This window comes from Oryzias melastigma, linkage group LG17 (assembly GCF_002922805.2).
Source record: "Oryzias melastigma strain HK-1 linkage group LG17, ASM292280v2, whole genome shotgun sequence".
NCBI classification, from domain to species: Eukaryota; Metazoa; Chordata; class Actinopteri; order Beloniformes; family Adrianichthyidae; genus Oryzias; species Oryzias melastigma.
In genome coordinates, this window is record NC_050528.1 from 26794864 (window position 1) to 26813120 (window position 18257).

Genomic DNA, 18257 nt, shown 5'->3' on the forward strand with positions numbered 1-18257 from the left:
AGCAGAGAAGGCCTTGCAGGCCCTGACGGCCCGCCACTGCGTGTTAGCTATCCCATGATAAATGTGGACAGGATTTTATGTCTGCCACATGAAAAGTGAACAGTCACTGTAAGAAAGTGATTATAATAAAGTGATCTCAGTTTGGTTGGAACATCATGTCAGTTTGAAGCAAGAATTTGGGGTTTTTTGTCATAAAACTGTAGATATTCAACTCTGTTTTTGGCTCATGAATTGGTCAATTTTTGAGGGACGCTTCTAAAATGTGCTGTTATTTTAAACCTCTTCAGCAATAAAGGAGTAAGTTTATTATTTTTCTCTCAACGCTTGGTCTCACCAGTTGTCCTTATTGGCTTGGGCATCTTCAATAAAAGTTTGTGGATGAACTTAAACCACTTCCAATCTTAGATCTTTTAGACAGACTTGGTGGAGCAACAGCCATTAAAATATTTCAAAGGGAACCAAAGAAATGTAAACATTTTTAACAAAAAAGTGGAAATCGTGGAAGCAAAAATGAAGAAAATTGGGTTTTCCAATATACCAGGCAACATTTTGGATACATTTAAAGTGGTGTAAAACATACTGAGCAACAATGCCAACTAGAAGGTTTTGCATTAATTGTTTTCTTCATGTCATAATATCTCAGATGCAGTGAACTCATTTTAACCACTGTTTAATCACTGTTTAACTTGGAATAAATGCCAAAAGAAACTCTCAGACATTTGACAATGCACAGAGTACCAAAAACAGTCAAGCATCGATTTATTTCAAAAAGAAAATTCTGCCTAATATGTGAAATACTGCTTTTGTAAGCCATGTCTGGTATGATACTACACACAATTGCAAATCATCTTTCTACCAAATGTTACTATATATAGTGGCTCCAAAAGTAGTAGACGTAATGAATAAAAACAAAAATGGTCCAATGATAGAACCCTGTGGCACCCCACGTAAGAAAGAGGCAGTAAATAAAGTGTTGTAACAAATTACAGTAGGTTGCAGCAAAAATATGTTTTGCCATCTTTGTCACTGCATAAAATGTTCTCTTTGAAATAGAAATCTGCTGTAGAAATCCCCAAAAGTATTTTTTGCAAGTTTCAGCAAAGTCAAGATTTGAGTGCTGTGGATGTAGTTTATAGAAACGTGGTTTTAGGACCAGTTTGGTTGTAGATGGATGGCAGTAATAGTGAAACTTTTTTGCTTATAGAAGAGGAGAAAAGGAAACTACTATGGTTGGCTGGATTATAACGATAATGTAAAAAAAAAAATACCATCAGGGTTATTTCTTAAAAGTCAGAGGTAGTGAAGTCATTTTCTTCTCTTTTCTGGGTAGAATCAGTTGACCCACTCCAATGAAAATTGTGTTTTTGGTGTTTTTAACAAATTTGTCTGATGATGGCAGACATATATAAAGAAAATTAAGCTCAAAATTATATTTCTGAGTGTCTCTTTATTCAAATCGTTGTAAATCAGTGGCAGATGAAAAAAGTCATTTGAAAAAAGTTGTATTTTGTACATAGAAAATACACCGGGCTGTAAGCTCCTTGCTCCGAGAGCTCAGCAACAGAGAGAAAAGGAGGCGCGGGATTGCTCAGCACCAACGATCCCGCCCACACACCTCAGACTTGAATTTCTGATAAACTAATACCTCTCTGGAGCAACTATGTCCTAGATTTAGTCCTAAATTTTTTAGCTAAATGAGGACTGGGAATGATTTTAAAATGGATAAAAAGCTAATCGGAGTGTGATTTTATTATTTCCACAGATCTCGAACAAACTTCCAGAAAACCTTAGATGGATTTAAATGCACTAAATCCAGATTAAAGACTCACCTGTTCTCAGATGCTTTTAACTAGTATGTATTTGAAAGTTTACAGTCTCACTGTTTACCTATGCTTGATTTGAAATTCATTTCTTTTTTACTTTCTTTTATTCTTATTTTAATGATCACACTTGTACTATTTCTCTTGGTTGTTTCTTTTAATGTTTTATGTAAAGCACTTTAAATTGTCTTTGTACATGAAAGGTGCTACACAAATAAATTTGCCTTGCGTAGTTTATTGTTATTCTGCTTTTCCTCTTCACAGTTTGGGGCTCTGTAAAGACCAGACGATTGTTTGCAAGGCAGAAGATCTCTCCACTGCAACAAAGTCCAATCCTTGTAAGTTTACAATTTCAGTTTTAATTAAATGAAATTGTAAATACACATGATTTTTTTGACAAGAACAGTTGTAAAGTCTAGCTCTTGTAGTTATTTATTTACACTAGCTGTTCTTGTCAGGGACAGTGAAAAGACTATTTTAAAGACTTTAATGTCTGGTTTATTTTTTTATTTATTTTCATTTTTTATTTTTTCTATTTTGCCAATTTACTAGTATTATTATTTCTTTATTTTATGCTTCTACAACTTTTTTATTTCCCTATTTTTAAAGGCCTGTTATTGAAAACTCAGGCCAAAACACACATCTGGAGATCTTTTTATATTTTTTACCGCCCACCAATGTCGCAGAAGGTGAGCACTTCAGAGTGGACAGACACGCCCCCACCTGTGAGCAGACTGTAGTCGAGCCGATCTGAAATCCAGCTGGATCAAAATTCTACCCACAAAAATTGTCCTATTATTTTTCACAAACACAGTAAAGAAAATTTATGAGAAAAAAAGCTGGGAAAAAAAAGAATTTCAGGAAAAATGTCAACTAGAGACATTCTTCTTTTTTGGGCTGCCTGGTGTGACTTTAGCCTGGATTTTTTTTGTATTTTCATTCAAAAACATTTGATTAATTTGTGGACAAATTTTATTCTTGTTGTTTTTATAAAACGACACCTAAAACTTTCATTCTATGTTGTAAAAACAATATGTTGAACATTTTGGGGGTTTCCACAGCAAAATGAGTCCCATTTTTTCAGATCGAGTTTTCTTTTTTGTATGATTTATGTCTAGTGTGTGAATATAACATGGAAACATTACAAAATAAAGGTAGTGTCATATAGGAGAGGTTGTGCTGATTAAAATGATACCAAATAAGCAATCAGGTTGTCTTAAAATTGAAAATACAGAGGTAAATTCAAATATAGACAAAAACTCAGTTTTACACCCTAGGTTCCAAAGGGTTAAAAATAAATGTTCTAAATGTACAATTTTACATGTGATTTCATATTAGGATTATTTGCAGAAAATAAGTAGCTGGCAAATACTGTAACTTAAAAAAAGGCGATTAATCGCGATTAATTTTTCCCAGATTTGCGATTAATTAGTAAATTTTCATCATTTCTCACTTCCCTAATATATATATAGATAGAAAGATAGATAGATAGATAGATAGATAGATAGATAGATAGATAGATAGATAGATAGATAGATAGATAGATAGATAGATAGATAGATCGATATATGAAATGTTACTGTTGATATTTAATGGAAAACTAGACTATCTCACTGTTTTTTTTAATCTCTTTTCTCTCCCAAGAACAACTATGGCATTGTCTTGTGAGTTTATCTTCATGAATTCTTTCCTGGCTGCTGCTGTTTCAGAAGCACAGATCAAACATCCTGTCTCCCGCGCGCCGCTGCGGCCGCCTGATGGAAAGCTGCTCCTCTCACACACCGTGCTGCGATCCTTGCGCCTCCTGCCGCTGTCGACTCTTCAACACCATCTGTCACTGCTGGAGGATGAACCCCTTGTGCCTGAAGAGGACCTAGGTGGAGCTCCCACTCACAGACATGTACACAGTTTGTACAAAATGGTAAAAAAAAAATAAAAAACTTAGGTCAGAGTGTAAACAGCAAAGCTGCAAATGTTTAATGTTTGTATCCACAAAATGTGACTGTATTTTTGTTTGTGTCCCTAAAGGACTGTTATAAATGAAAAAAATGTTATAGATTACCTTTAATTTATTACAATCAGATTTTCTCAGTTATCAGGATCTGCTTTTTACTTACAGAAAGATCCATTAAGTTTTTCTTTTTTAATTAACACTATATATTTTTTGCAGACTTGATAATAAGAAGCAAGCAAAAACCAACTGATTGTTGCTCAATAGAGAGCCACCCAATTGTGTTTTGCAGCAGAAAAGTGAAAAGAAAACGCTGAGATTGGGTCATGTGAGGAAACTCAGCTCTGCTGACGCTGTTCCATGGACTGGAATAAGAGGAAATTCCTCTGAGCTGATTCGGAGAAGAGATCAGTGGTTACCAAAAAGACTTAGCTTTTGGCACACACTAAAGGGTTCAGACAGACTCTGGATCCATTGGACTTAAAGCTAATATAGAAGACTGTCTTGTGTTTTTAGTTAAGTAATGTGAAAAACTCCCACTAGTGTGCACAGTCGTCTTAGCTGCAGAGAAACTTTGTGAATGAGAGAAAAAAAAACAAAGATGCAAAGCATAAAAATGGTTTGGATAACACTCAAAGCTGCAACATATAGCCTACAGTTGTAATATACAAGGGATCTGGTTTTCTGTTTGTGCAGGATTAATGTTAACTCTTCTCTGACATTTTGCTGACGTCTCCTCCGTTTCTTCTTTCCTCCCATCGTGCCGAAATTCAAACGGCAACTTTATTTCTCCTTGTTCCTTGACAGACTACTTTTGTGTACTTTACTTGTTATTGTTGGTACCTATCAGTATTTGTATTTTTAAGTTAAAATTCTTTTTTTTATTTTTGCAATCTAAATAAACATATTTGTAATCCTTTGCTTTTAATTTGAACTATTTTAGAATAAAGAGTGATGTTTACAAAGGAAGATCATTTTCAGTCATCATCTGCACGTTGACTGTTTGTTATTCATTACCATCTGGTCCTGGTCTTTTCTTTTATAAATTTAAACACATTTTTTTAATTTCCTGCTTTTGTTTTCTTGTTTTTCTTTTTTGCAATTAAAGTTTTGGCATATCTTCTAAAACTACCAAAATCATCAACAGCTAATAGGAGTTTAATTTTCCATTTGTGGCATTCAAACAGCACACAAAACTGTTTTATCATGTTTGCTCTGTTTAGATCTAAAGGGAAGAGATGGACTGATTCAGGTAATTTCTTTTAAATTATTTATTACTATTATTTATTTATTTTACTTGTGCATATAGCATCCTTTCTATAAAAATCCTGGAAGAAGAAAAGAAACTAAATTACCACTATAAATTAGAATTAGGAATCAAACTAGTTTCAGATATATAATCTAGTCCACTTGATAATCCGTCAATTTTTTTCATCATTATGCCAGATACTATTATGAGATAATGTCATCATGCCATTATCTCAATCTCAGATTACTCAATCATTTGGACTAAATCATATTTATTATCACTGAAGTGTAGCAAACACTCTCATCACCAGTCAAATCAGGCAATACCAAATATCTAGGTATCTATTTCTCCCCCAAACTATCAGAACTGGTGCAGCTAAACTACTGAAAAGCAGAACGATTTAATCCACTGGGTCAACCTGCCTCTGTTCCTCATTGGCAAAGTATCCACGGTAAAAATGAACATTTTGTCAAAAGTTTATCTTTTCAACATAACCACCACTAAAATCATTCCAAGCATTAGACTCATCCATATTCAGCTTCTAATGGAACAATAAACCAGGAAGAATTTGGAGGAGTGCTCTGAGCAGAGGTATCTGCACCTCTACCTCCTCTGTCACTTTTGCAAAGGGATCACAGACGTGTTTCATGGACAGTGAAAGGTGTAATCTCGGCATTAACTCTAGGTCTGCCTCGATCCACTCACCAATCTCCAAATATAGTGTCCTTAGGAGACCCCGACAAGATTCTTAGAGTCACAAATGAACCCAGGAAGCATCTTGAATACTGAAGTGCCTGGAGAAAAGCATACATGAGGAGATCACAAGGAGATCAGGCAATCCCCCTGCAGATCCAGTTGTGATTCATACTAGGAACCTTTTTGCTGCAGGGCAACACTGCTAAACACTACATCATCGTCCTATTCACTTTTCTATGCAAATTCCTGCCTTTTGTTAATTTTTCCCCCTCAAAAGCCAGTGGACATGTTCATTAACAGCTTCATCTCATGATGATGTTCTCCTCTCAACATCCAAAAATGGAGTTTCACTAAAGAAGATCTCCACCTGTCAATCACTCATTTCATTTTCACACTATGAAAGGCCCCAGGAATACTTTAGCTCCTCCTGCAGTTCATTCTTCCCAATCCACAGAGGACTGTTTCCTGCTTTCTCTGAGGAGTATGAGCTCACTCTTTCTCAGCAGCCTCCAACCAGCCTTTGAACCTCTGTAATGCTTGCTGGAGGTCCTCAGTCATTAAGGCTGTGAGATGATAAAAGACCAGCATGTACTAAAATATATGAGGACCTACGAGTTCTCTCAACTCTGGTTACAGCGATGTGTTGTCTGACAAAGATTGATAACTCACTTGTGTATCTATGATTTAGACATCAGGGCACATGTGTTGTGCATCTTATTTTGCAAGTCAAGCTGCTGTGCGGGAGATACAGAGGAGCCCAGCGCATAAAGTTAGAGATTATGTGTGATTTAAATCTGTCTGCAGGGAGCATAATAAATGACAAGCATACCTGCTTCCTCCATAGGAAACTGTCTTTTTTGCTCCTCCCATTCAGGCTAAAATACAGTGGGGCAAAAAAATATTTGGCAGTCACTGATTGTGCGAGTTGTCTCTTTTGAAAAGATGAGAGAGGTCTGTAATGTTCATCAAAGATGGAACTGCAGGAAACAGAACGTACAAAATGAGATTCCAGGAAATTATAATTTATTTGCATAATTCTCCAAAAATAAAGATCTATCTCCTACAAACAAGCAATAATTCTGACTCTCACAGACTTGTTATTTCTTCTACAAGAAACTCTTGTTTCCTCCACTCGTTACTTGTATTAATAGACCCTGTTTGTACTGGTCATTTGTATAAGAGATACCCGCCTACACCCTTAAACAACCCCTCCCCAACCTCTCAGAGTAACAAGGGTTACTATTTGTAACACTCATTGACATAAATAGAAATGGGCAAGTCTGTAACATCACCAATAGAAACCATACCTCGGGTCCCAATGAAATGAAGTAAATTCGGAAATTGCCCAATTTTGCCATTTTGGGACAAGATGACTGTCCTGAATCAGTCCCCTGTCTCGCCCTATGGCCTTCAGCGGGAACTATCTCCAGAGTTCAAGCACTTCCTGGTTCTTCACACTTCACTTCCCATCAGCCCCTTGCTGTCACTCCCAGGAGCCCCACAGGTGGTGCCCATCACTCCCAGCAGTATTTAGTCTGAGCTCTGCTCGGTGCGAAGTCTTGTTTGTGCCACTCTTCCTGCGTCACTGAGCGTTCTCATCCTGACCTGATCTTCTGTTTCATCTGACCCTGCTTTATCTGCCGACCCTCGCCTGGACCCTGACCACTCTGGTTGTTCTCTGATGCCCTCATGCTGGTGCTTGGCCCTTGCCTGCCTGACCCTGATTTAGCTTTGTGGATTTTTAGCTGTGCTTCATTCTGACAAACAGAATGAGTTATAGCTGTTTATTTTTCAACAGAAGTCTATAGGATTTTGGCTTTCTGGGACCAGTAGGTACTTCCTGTTTGGAACGCAAAGGGGGAGACCAGTTCTCTCTAAGTACTGTCCTTGGTAACACACTATGTTGTCATGGATTCAAACCCTGTATTGCCCCAAAGGTCCCCCTGTTTAAACCAGCACATGTCGAACCCATCTAAAGAAACCATCTGGGAGAATGTCATGTGGTCAGATGAAACTAAAATTGAATTATTTGGTATAAAAATGTTTGGAGGAAGAAGAAGGCTTAGTTGAACTACTACCACTGTGAAGCATGGGGGTGGAAGCATCATGCTTTGGGGCTGCTTTTCTTCAGAGGGGACAGGACGACTGACCCATATGACAAAAGTATAAATGGGTCCATGCATGAGGAGATTTTGGGCAAAAACTTTCTTCCATTAGTGAGAGCACTGAGGACAAAACATGACTAGATCTTCCAATATGACAATGACATCAAACAAATCACCTGGGCAACAACAGAGTGGCTACTTAAATAGCATTTCAAGGTTCTGGAATGGTCACGCCAGTCTCTAGATCTCAAAAGAATCTGTAGAGGGAGATAAAAGTCTTAGCTGCTCAGTGACAGCCTCAGAACATCACAGCTCCTGAGAAGAGCTGCATGGAGGAATGGACAAAAACAGCAGCTACAGTGAATGCAAATCCTACTGGAAATGTTTGTCCTCTGTCATTGTCAACCATGGTTACGTTATTGAGTATTGGGGGGAATTTTTGTTATTTACCAACATGAAAAAGTTGTATTTGTCATATTAAAGAACATTTACATGTGTATTGCACTTTTACTTGTGTGGCTTAGTTTGTTGTTGTTGTTTTGACTCATGCTACAGGTGCCACAGAAAAGATTCTAAACAGATCAGATTCATTATGCATTTAAGACATTTTGGATGATTCTGAATGGAAAAAAGAACAAGAATGACCAAAAATAATGCATGCAGTTTTATGGTGGATCCCTGTTTGTGTCATTTGGTTTCTCATGCAGCTACAGCCCTTCTAAATCTCTCAAACTTGACCATATGTGAAGGTTTCTAAGAAGCTACAGCAGAGCAGTACCAGCAGGGACAGGGCCATTTTTCATGTTTCCTCACCTGGAACTGATTTTCACAAAAATTTGAAATTTTTCCAAGATCTCCTTCTGTGTAAAATGAAGACAGAAGTGATGAAGAACAGCAGCACGCCAACATTTATGGACAAAAATGTGTCACCTAGTCAGTTGTAATGTGGTCAGAAGTCTATGAAACGTTGAAGGTAAAACGTGTGCGGTGTTTATTCTGGTTCCTGCTGATTTTAGAGATGAGTGCAGAGCAGAAGCATTACTGATTTCCTCTTGTTCTGACATGAAGCTGCACTTTGAGAACACTCAACAAGTGAGCTTATTTCCCAGTCTGAAGTTGGCACCGGTTGGGAGAGACCTGCTGCGTGCACTTCCTTTGAGTACATCGTGTATGCTGGTAATACATGTATTGCAACAGTATTCATTGTCTATGTTGGGGAGGTAAGTATTGGTTCTACTGCAAAAAGGTATATTGTATTCTTTTCACATTTAAAAGTGTGTCAAGTCTTTTACAGTTACAGTTTTACAGTGAATGGCAAATACATGTAACAATTAAATAAAAAAAAAAAAAACAGATTATGTACTGTTTTGTCTTATATGCTGCGGTGCAGAGGTAGAGTGGTCGACCTCTGATCCCCTGCACGGCCAAGTGTTCTTGGCAAGGCACTGAACCCCACATTGCTCCTGATGGTTACAGGTTGGCGCCAGTGTTTGGCATTGGTTTATGCATGGCTTAATGGAACTGTGACTTCTAAGACAGTAGCAAAGTGCTGTATAAGTTTGTGTTCATTGGCAAGTAATACATGTCACATAGCAACAAAAAACACAAGACTAACTGAACCAATGAGATATTTAACATAAGCTTGTTCTTGCCAGATCTTGTCGTTTTGGTGCGGTGTAGAGCTGCTCAAAGTGCACTGTACTGCCAAAAGTAAGATGCTGAAGGACACTCACAAATAATTAATAAAATATTGTCTTGTCGGCATTCTAAATATATAGTAGTATTGCACAGTGAAATATATATAAATTTTCCCCCACATCCCTAATTTTTACCATTATAGGGTCTACAGTGGGTGTGGCATAGTTGCTTAGAAACAATAGTCTTTTTCTACCCAAATGATGGCAGACCCAGAATAATATATTATACACACATATATATACGTATATGACAACACTGGATAAATGAATTACAACATGAATACATGATTTATAGGAACAACATTTTGGATTTATAGAGGATAAAGTCAGAGAAGACAAAAGCAAAATGAGACAATACAGGACAAACAATTTTATTATCAATATTTTATCAACTAAAAATACCGAATATAAAAAATTTTTCATGATCTACCTGCTAATTAGATCTTAAAATTTTTAAAATTGATTCCTGCTAAAGTTTTAAGATAAGTCTTAAAAATAAAAAAAAGCCTGCTTTGTTTTCCAGATTAGGACATTGGAGTTCATCAGAATTTTGTCTCTGAGTTGTAGCTGTTGGTGCAGATGTAAGCCTGAGCTAATTTCCCAACATCCCTCTGTTTAAACTCTCTCCAGCTAGCTTAGAGCCCTTCACAACTCCAACCTATTATTACAGGTGCAACAAAAATGGCGAGTAAAATCAGTTTTGAGCCAGATGCCAACTCATTAAAATGAAAACGTCAATATATCTACAGTATTTGTGGATGTGTCAGAATGGAGCAGAGCAGTGAGACTTTGGCCTGCATTTCACTTGTTGCGTTTTTTCAATTAACTTTACTTTCATCTGCTCCTGGTTTTATTCCAATTTGAAGAAAGAAACAAAATATTATCTTTTTTTTGTTGGGGGTACAACATGTAATCTCAAACTCTGAATTAGTCTATATTAATATCTTTATCCCGAGGACAAAGATGTCCTTCAGAAGTGCATCCTAGTGATCTTTGAGACAATACACAATATTACTCATCAGAATGATTATATCAAATTAAATGGATGAATGAGTATCTACCAGAAAACAATCAGTAATCACAATTTACTCTGTTATCTGCAGATGTCAACTGAAATTAACTGTTAAAACCCTTTCATTTAGTTGTGTAAAGTGGAGATGTAATTGATGTCTTCCAATTGTTTCCTATGTTAGAGCAAAATTCCAAGCTCCTTGTGTAGCATGAATGATAAATCTCAGCTTTGGACTGTCTTTACAAAGGTTGGGACAGAACATTTATGTAACTCAAAGACCATTTTGTTACTAAAAAATCTTCTTGCAAAAACCAAAGACATCTAAAATAATATTTCTCTTATAATTTGAGGTACTTTTGTGTGATAAAACACTGAAATATACATTTCATTTGAAAAGAGTGGCAGGTGGGAAAAAAAGGAAAAAGAAGCTAACGTACTCTGTGTTTCCATGGTGACAGATAATGAAAGAAAATGGAGGGATGCTGAAATGCAGAGATGTGGTAGAGCTGCTCTCTGGTGTCAACCAGCTGCAAAACTGCGAGTGTCTCAAAGTCTGACTCAACTCAGCTCTGATTAATGGATTCAGTGCAGTTTAATATTTCAAGCATGAAGGATATCTACCGTAATGCTCATGCAATTTCCAGCTCTGATTCATTGCAGGTTATTCAAGAAGACCTCCCCTTTAATTTTATTCTGTTTTATTGACAGATTAAAAAAGGTATCTGAGGAATACATCTGGTTAATTAATATCTGCTAGTGTTCAATTAATCTGTGTAAAAAAGAATGATTTCAAATCCCTTTTGCATAATTGCTGATCATAGTCTTGTATTATCATCACTAGCAAAGCAGAGTATACAAAATCATGGATGGTTGCTTTGATGTTGGGAAAATCCCACTAGATGTCATGCAGCTGAGTGAGCATTTTTTTCTGAATTTATTGATGCCAATAAATTCAGGAAATTAGTTATTTTGGTGTTCTGTGCCTGGCAAAAACAGACATGAACATTGGCGCCATGGTTCCCAAAATCTTGTCAGGCATGGCTAGGACCTCTAGATTTGGAATAATAGCTAGTCGGACTACCAATCTCTCATGGTGTGTTTAAATTCTCCCCTATCCCTTCAAGTGAAGGGGCATTTGAAGGGAATGGGGTCTCCGAAATAGCTTTTTTAAGGGTAGAGCAAAGGGACTTGAGTTCTGCGTTGCAGCTACGCTGGCTCGCCCTGACGGTGGAGGGATACAGCGCCCTGAGAAGCGTTTTTCTTCACGTGGGTGCACTCTGAAGCACAGAAGTTTACCTTTAAATGTGACTAATGACTTCCTGTTTTTGCATGGCCTTTTTAAAGTGATAAAACCAATGTTGTTTTGTATATCTGAGCGCTAGCAGCTCCGCGCTAACGTAGCTGACTGGCTACTATTGATGACATCATTGAGTGGGAGTAACATCTAAATTCGAAGACACAATTTTTCCATAACTCTCCGTTTGGAGAGGGGAAGAATTTGGATTCGGCCTTGGAGTGAGTTTCTTTTAAATACATGAGGTAAGAATTTTGATCCTGTGACCAATCATCATCGGTCAATCCTTAGTGAACACTGTTTTTTTAACCAGGCTAGTACAGTTGAGCATGTAAGGACACTCTTCTTTTGTCTGTCCTCTATATAGTCTTCATGTCCCCACGTTCTGTTCCCTTTTGAGATAGTCGCACCACAGTCCCCTCTAGTGGCTCTGATGGAACAACAGTGGAGATAGCCTTGTCATCATTCGTCTCTGTGGGTGTGACAGCTCTGAACAGTGTGTGGGATACCAGCAAATCTCTCCCTGGAGGTTTTTTTCCCCCGTTTTTGAACAAATGTCATACATCTGTGACTGAAACAACCCCTTCCATAGCCTTCTGGGGCATTTCCTATAAGCTCGCCTAGTATTCCTCATTGAGCTTAACCTGCCGGCATGTGGTCTTCCCATCAAGAATTGTAAGCATCATTTTGCCTTCTCTGTATCAACTGAAAATCTTTGGGATTAAAATGCTGTCACTGAACAGCCTTCTTCAGGTCTTTTGGCTGTTTTTTTTTTTGCATGTCTATCAATTTAAATAAGTGGGAAGTGCTGTCTCTGTACATGTAAGGCACACCTTTAAACCCACCAAGTTTTCTAAACACAGTCATATATTGCTTCACTAGCTTTTCTTTCAAAGCTTTGGGGCTCCTGATGCACCCTAGTATCTTCCCATCAGAGAAGATTCAGCTCTAGAAATGCTTTCCTGCCCAATAATGGTGTCTCCGATGTACTCTAGAACTGAAAAAAATTGAGTAAACTAAGGGTTTTCAGAAGCCTTTTGGCTTGATTGATTCTCCTTTATAGTCACAAGTTTTGTCCTGGTGTTTTCTAGCAGCCAGTGTGCAAAAGACTGTCGTAGCATGTTTTCTTCAGCACCAGTATCTAACTGACTGCTTTGCTATGAGTCTACTGGGTTGGTTTGGTATGTTGTGCCTGTGATAGATGAGTCTGCACCACTAGTCTCGCTGTGCAATGTTCTTTACTGATTTACATACAGCAGCAAAGTGATATTTCTTGAAATGGTTCCTGCGCTCCACTCCAAATGTAGGACAGTTCGTGGGTCTGTGTGATTTGCTGCATTTGCCAAAGTTCTTCATGCATCCGTCCCCTGGGCGTGAAAGCTATTTGGACTGTGCTCAGCTGGGCTGCGTGGATTTTGCTTTCTTATCTCTCTTCTCTGCTACTCATTGTTCAAAACATTAAAAATCTTGATTGCCTTGTGATTTATGCAATGTAGTATGATGACTATTTGGCTTGTTTACGCCTTATAGTTTGGTCCACTGATCCAATCAGTGGACCTGTTATCACTGCTCCTATTTGGGCCAATTCTCAAACCAACTGTTGTTGAAGTACAGGGATGGTGGTAGTATGACCAACTATTTAGAGACATCAATGGTGTGCTTCTTTCTTATAACTTCAAACGTTTTCATTGTGACTTTTTTGTGTTTTGTTCCACTTGCTGCCTAGAATATATGGGGTGTGGGATTTTTTCTTGCAGAACTCAGCAGCTTGTTGACACCATTGCACTTTGGAAGTTTGGATCCATCTGTGGCAAGAGAAAAACTGGACTTCAGCCACCCCTGAGTAACTCCCTTGTTCTTAAAAAAAAGGCACTGTGGGCACCACAATACTTTTCCATTCCTCTGGCATCTTGTTAAACATTCCAGCCAGAAACTCCACTGCCACTTCTCCTAAATCCTCCCACAACTCCACAGGTATGTCGTCAGGAACACCTTTCCACTCTTAATCTTCCTGAATGTCTTCCTCCCTTAATCCTAAATGATCTCTGCAACTTATTATTTCGCAACAGCCACCTCTTCTACTCTGTGTGCTCCAGCATTTACCTCATTCTACAAGTTCTTTCTCCATCTTTCTATCAGTTTTTGAACCTTAAAACACATTCCCATCCTTCTACTTAATCCCTTTGACCAGTCTCAAATCATTCCCATCTCATTTTTCCTCTCTGCCAACCTGTGTGGATCTATTGCTCTTTCTTTTGTGTCCAACCTGTCATAAAAGTCCCCATATGCCCTTTTGTTTGGCTGTTACCTATTTCACCTTAACCATGGTTGATTTCCCTGCACATCTGCCTGTTCTTTTCTTGTCCCTGCTTTTTCTTGGACAAACTCTCCCTCTTTATTTGCTCCTGAACTTCTTCATTCAAGTACCATCGTTACCTGCTTTCCTTTTTCCAGGTGACAAACCTTCCTCCAAGTCTCCCTCATCACTTTAGCTGTAGCTGTCCCGTCATCTGGATGAACCTCTTAATCTCCTAAGTATTTATCCTCAGTACTTATCTCTTGAGACACACTGGTTGATTTTTTTGCAAAAGATGTCCTGGATGTATTTTAGGTGAATTAATTTGATTGTTCAAAATAACCCAATATCAGCTATGAACCGGATTGTCAACCACCAATTATGATTTGAATTGAATTGCGTCTGGATAAATGTTTCCCATTAAAGACTTTGCAGTTGCTGATCTTTCTCAGATTACAAAGTCTGGACAAAATGCAAAGTCAAAGTAGAATTGCTATGGTGACCACTAATAGAATAACGTGAAAGGCAAAAAAAGGAAGATATTTATAGAAATTCTAAATATGTAGGGGGGGTCTGAGAATTTCAGTGTGTGTCATGAGCTAAAAGGGTTGGCATCTCGATAGTTGTATCGCTGTGTGTGACATCATGCAACATGCTGGAGAATCAGCAATAGGAGGCTACTGGGGCATCAGGTTTGACCAGTGGCACCAGTGTCTGGTTGTAGTGGTTTTTATTTGAAGATGCATCATTTCTAGCTGCTTCTGTTCACATCTATTTTAAGTGGCATCAGGTCTTCCAGCTTTTACACAAAATTCCATATTTCTCACACTTGCTCATCTGAACTTTAATGATAATAGTTTGATAGAAACTTTACAGGAAAGACGGACTTGACATTCAAAAATTCCAGCAGTTTTGTGTATTTCACAACCCAGAAAGATACAACACTGAATAAGAAAGTGTATTTTTCTGTACAGTGTAAATCATTTCAATACTGGTGATAACATTATTTCTCTTTGAGTGTTTTTGATCCAAGTTCAGTGGACACACTTTTGCTTATAACCACATTGTTACAGCTGAATTCAACAGAAAAATGATTCACCTGTTGAATTTCTAATAAGCAACTAGTAAAAGCGAGATCTATGAGGTATATTTTATCAAGCAGTTATGTAGGTTGTCTCTCGTCATTTGTTTGTTCTTCTTTCACGTTTTGACTGAAAAAAAGGTAAAGAATAAAGATTACTTATCATGACAGAAGTAATACTAAAACAAAATCCATTTTCTGTATTTGTCTAACTTACTGCACTGAAATGGGACCTCCAGTGGTATGTAGTTACGCTTGCAGAGATGAACAAAAGCAGATGCTAATCTGCAGGGGGCTTCGAAAGACCCAGACTCACACACCAGCAAGAACGGACCAGGATTCACCTAAACACACAGAAAAATGCAGTTTGTTTTCTGTTGGTCAAACATTGACATTTGTATAATTTATATCGTTTTCAACCTTTCAGAAGTCATGGTTGCCCGAGATACCTGACTAGATGTTTTTTTTTTTAACCTCAGGTTTATCTCAACAGGTAGTCATGATGGTCTTGATTTTCTTGGTGCTGAAAGGAACATAAACTGTTGATGGATGGCAGCTGTGTTTTTGTACTTACCACTCTAAAACAGGCACTCAGTGGTGAAGATGGAGAAGAGAACAGAGAGTCACAGCTCACGGGGCTGGTCAGCACTGCAGAAATCTTTGGAGCTTTGCCACATTTTGGCCTCAACTAGACAAATAATTAGGTTGATTATAATTTGCAGTTGCATCTTAAGTCTTCAAATCGTATCTTCATCCCACCTCCCAACTGTGAAAGAAGTCCTCCATTGATTTAGCTTGTGATCCGTTACGCAATGGAAAATCGTTGCCTGCCTCATTATCGTTGGTTCCAAACAAACCAGTGGATGCACCTGTGCAAACAAAAGTAAAGTCTCTAAATTAATAGCACGCTTCCTAAGACTTCATGGGACCTCACTCGTACCATGTAACCGCCCATCCAGAGTGAAGCTGCACACTTCAAGGCCCACATCACAGGAAACTGATGCTCCATTCTGACTGGACACCTGTATGGTGTTTGAGCCTCTCATCACAGTCAGTCCATCATCACTGTAGAAGCTGCGTGTCACGGATTTACTGCAGTCCACCTTCACCTGTGGCACAAACAATTAGTCCTGGATCTGCACAAACATGTTGACACCCAAAGAAATCCACATACCTGGCCATTGCGGTGAATGTGGATGGTGTGGTTGTTCGTGTGTATAAGGAGAAGACTCTCTGGATCTGCACTGATCAGCAGTGTGAATGATGGATGGATAAGGCGGGAATCCTGGGCGAGGAGCAAGAGGCACGAGCCAGGCAGCTCAAACACATGACCGTCAAAAGTCACCACAAACTGGTTTGCCACCAGCAGGGCTTGGTCTTTGGTTAAAAAAAAACAAAAAAAACATCACGATTAATTATATAAGACATTAACTGTCTAAATATAAAAGTGTGCTGCTAAAAATGATGTGAAATAAAGCAAAAGCTGACACTTCCTGTTTGTTGGCAATGATGCCCTCCTACAAGAGATGCAACATGTTTAATGAGCATTTAAAAACAACAATAGAGGGGCCACCAAGGAGGGAGGAACCACTACTAGGTTGCCATAGAAGTAAAATTTGTGATGTTGAGGCATATTTGTCCTCTTGTAATCAGAGTTCAGGAGTCACAAGTCACTTACTCACTCAGTGACACACAGCTTCAGTGAAGGTCAAAAGACATAATTGTCTAGTCAGAATCTCCCCAAAGATACAGAGGGGCCTCTGGTCACATGTAAGATGGCACCAGAAAAAATCTCTAGCCGGAGATGAGCTTCAAATGGCACATAGAACATTGTTTTATTTCTTTCAAGTCAATATTAACAAGTGTTCTAATTTGTATATTTTGTGTACCCATTAGCTCTGGAGAAAAAGCTGATGAGATGCTGCTTTTTCTCTGTGAATCAGCTGATCACTTAAGCAGTCACAGTATATCAAAGGGAAAAAAGGTGGAAAGCTTAAAACAGAGGTTCTGGTCGAGGACTTTCGCCCAATGATTTTGGGCCCAAAATTATGTTTTTTTGCAGCCGACTCCTGCAAGGGGTGAGACTTCTTGCTATTAATTTTCAAGCGCCATATTTTTTCTCTGTGGCCAGATTCTCTTGAGGATACCTGGCTTTGTTTGCTGTCTTGTGAGTTCCTTATGTGATTCTTTATGTCGCTCACTAGAAAAGTCAGAATCATAACCAGGTATTTAACCTATTTGGCCAAGTTGTATGAGAAAGGCCGGTTAAGTTAAATTTTGCAATCTTCTTTATTACATATTATATCTGTACATTTCTGCCATCTCCTCTTTTTTGACATTCTTTACCAGTCAAGTAAAAGACTACAAAAGAGAGTTCTGTTTTTGTTTTTTGAAGGAGACTGATAGAACAGACTTTACCATTGGTGGACTGTTTGCTTTTTGGACTCATGTCTTTTGTTTGTACCGGTCATTTCTTACCTTTACTAGTCTTTAGGCCTTGTAGTTTTTCATTTTATTAAGTACTTCAAGTTTAACTTCATATCAGAGGTATGCTTCAGTAAGACAAATGTTGGAACCTTAAATCCTGGATCCTACTCATTTTGAGTTTGTCTATTACACAATTTTACCATTTTTTAAATGTATGTACTCAATTGAACTCCTCAATGTATTGACCTCCTCTTAAATAATTAATTTCTGGGAAGAACAGAACATTGAAAGATTATTTTTCTTTGGCATTTTACGTTTAAAGTAATTTTGTTGAAAGTGAACAGCCAAGCTATTTTTCCCATCAGTTATGATGAGGGATAGATTAAAAACTGCACGACTCTGAGCTCTAATAGTTTCCAGCTTCATTAAAAGTCAAAGGTCTGCATAGACTCATTAAACACGAGAAACATGGTTTATGTTATAAGACTCTGTGAGCAGGAAAAATATGAAGCTTTGTGGGAGTATATCTTTTACCCTGATCTTTTCTCTGCAAACAGTTTTCTTTTAGCTGGAGTTGGTCAGACTGGAGTTCATTATAAATAAGACATCCGAGAGCCAAAAATATTACT

General features: G+C 38.1%; 2 protein-coding genes across 4 annotated transcripts in view; one reads left to right on the top strand and one right to left on the bottom strand.

The window, feature by feature from the left end:
- asip2b (agouti signaling protein, nonagouti homolog (mouse) 2b) overlaps positions 1–4740 on the top strand; it is a 10029-nt gene extending 5289 nt beyond the window's left edge. For both annotated transcript variants that reach the window (XM_024274067.2, XM_036216173.1), the window contains exons 3-4: positions 2085–2158; positions 3530–4740. In XM_024274067.2, coding sequence (XP_024129835.2) covers positions 2085–2158; positions 3530–3697 — 242 coding nt within the window. In that variant the 3' untranslated portion in view covers positions 3698–4740. The remainder of the gene's footprint in view (positions 1–2084; positions 2159–3529) is intronic.
- Positions 4741–14943: 10203 nt separating this feature from the next.
- The window catches only part of LOC112147563, a 31260-nt gene continuing 27946 nt past the window's right edge, over positions 14944–18257 (bottom strand). For both annotated transcript variants that reach the window (XM_036216160.1, XM_036216159.1), the window contains 6 exons: positions 16376–16578; positions 16142–16310; positions 15961–16070; positions 15776–15889; positions 15419–15545; positions 14944–15331 (listed from right to left, as the gene is read on the bottom strand). In XM_036216160.1, coding sequence (XP_036072053.1) covers positions 15321–15331; positions 15419–15545; positions 15776–15889; positions 15961–16070; positions 16142–16310; positions 16376–16578 — 734 coding nt within the window. In that variant the 3' untranslated portion in view covers positions 14944–15320. The remainder of the gene's footprint in view (positions 15332–15418; positions 15546–15775; positions 15890–15960; positions 16071–16141; positions 16311–16375; positions 16579–18257) is intronic.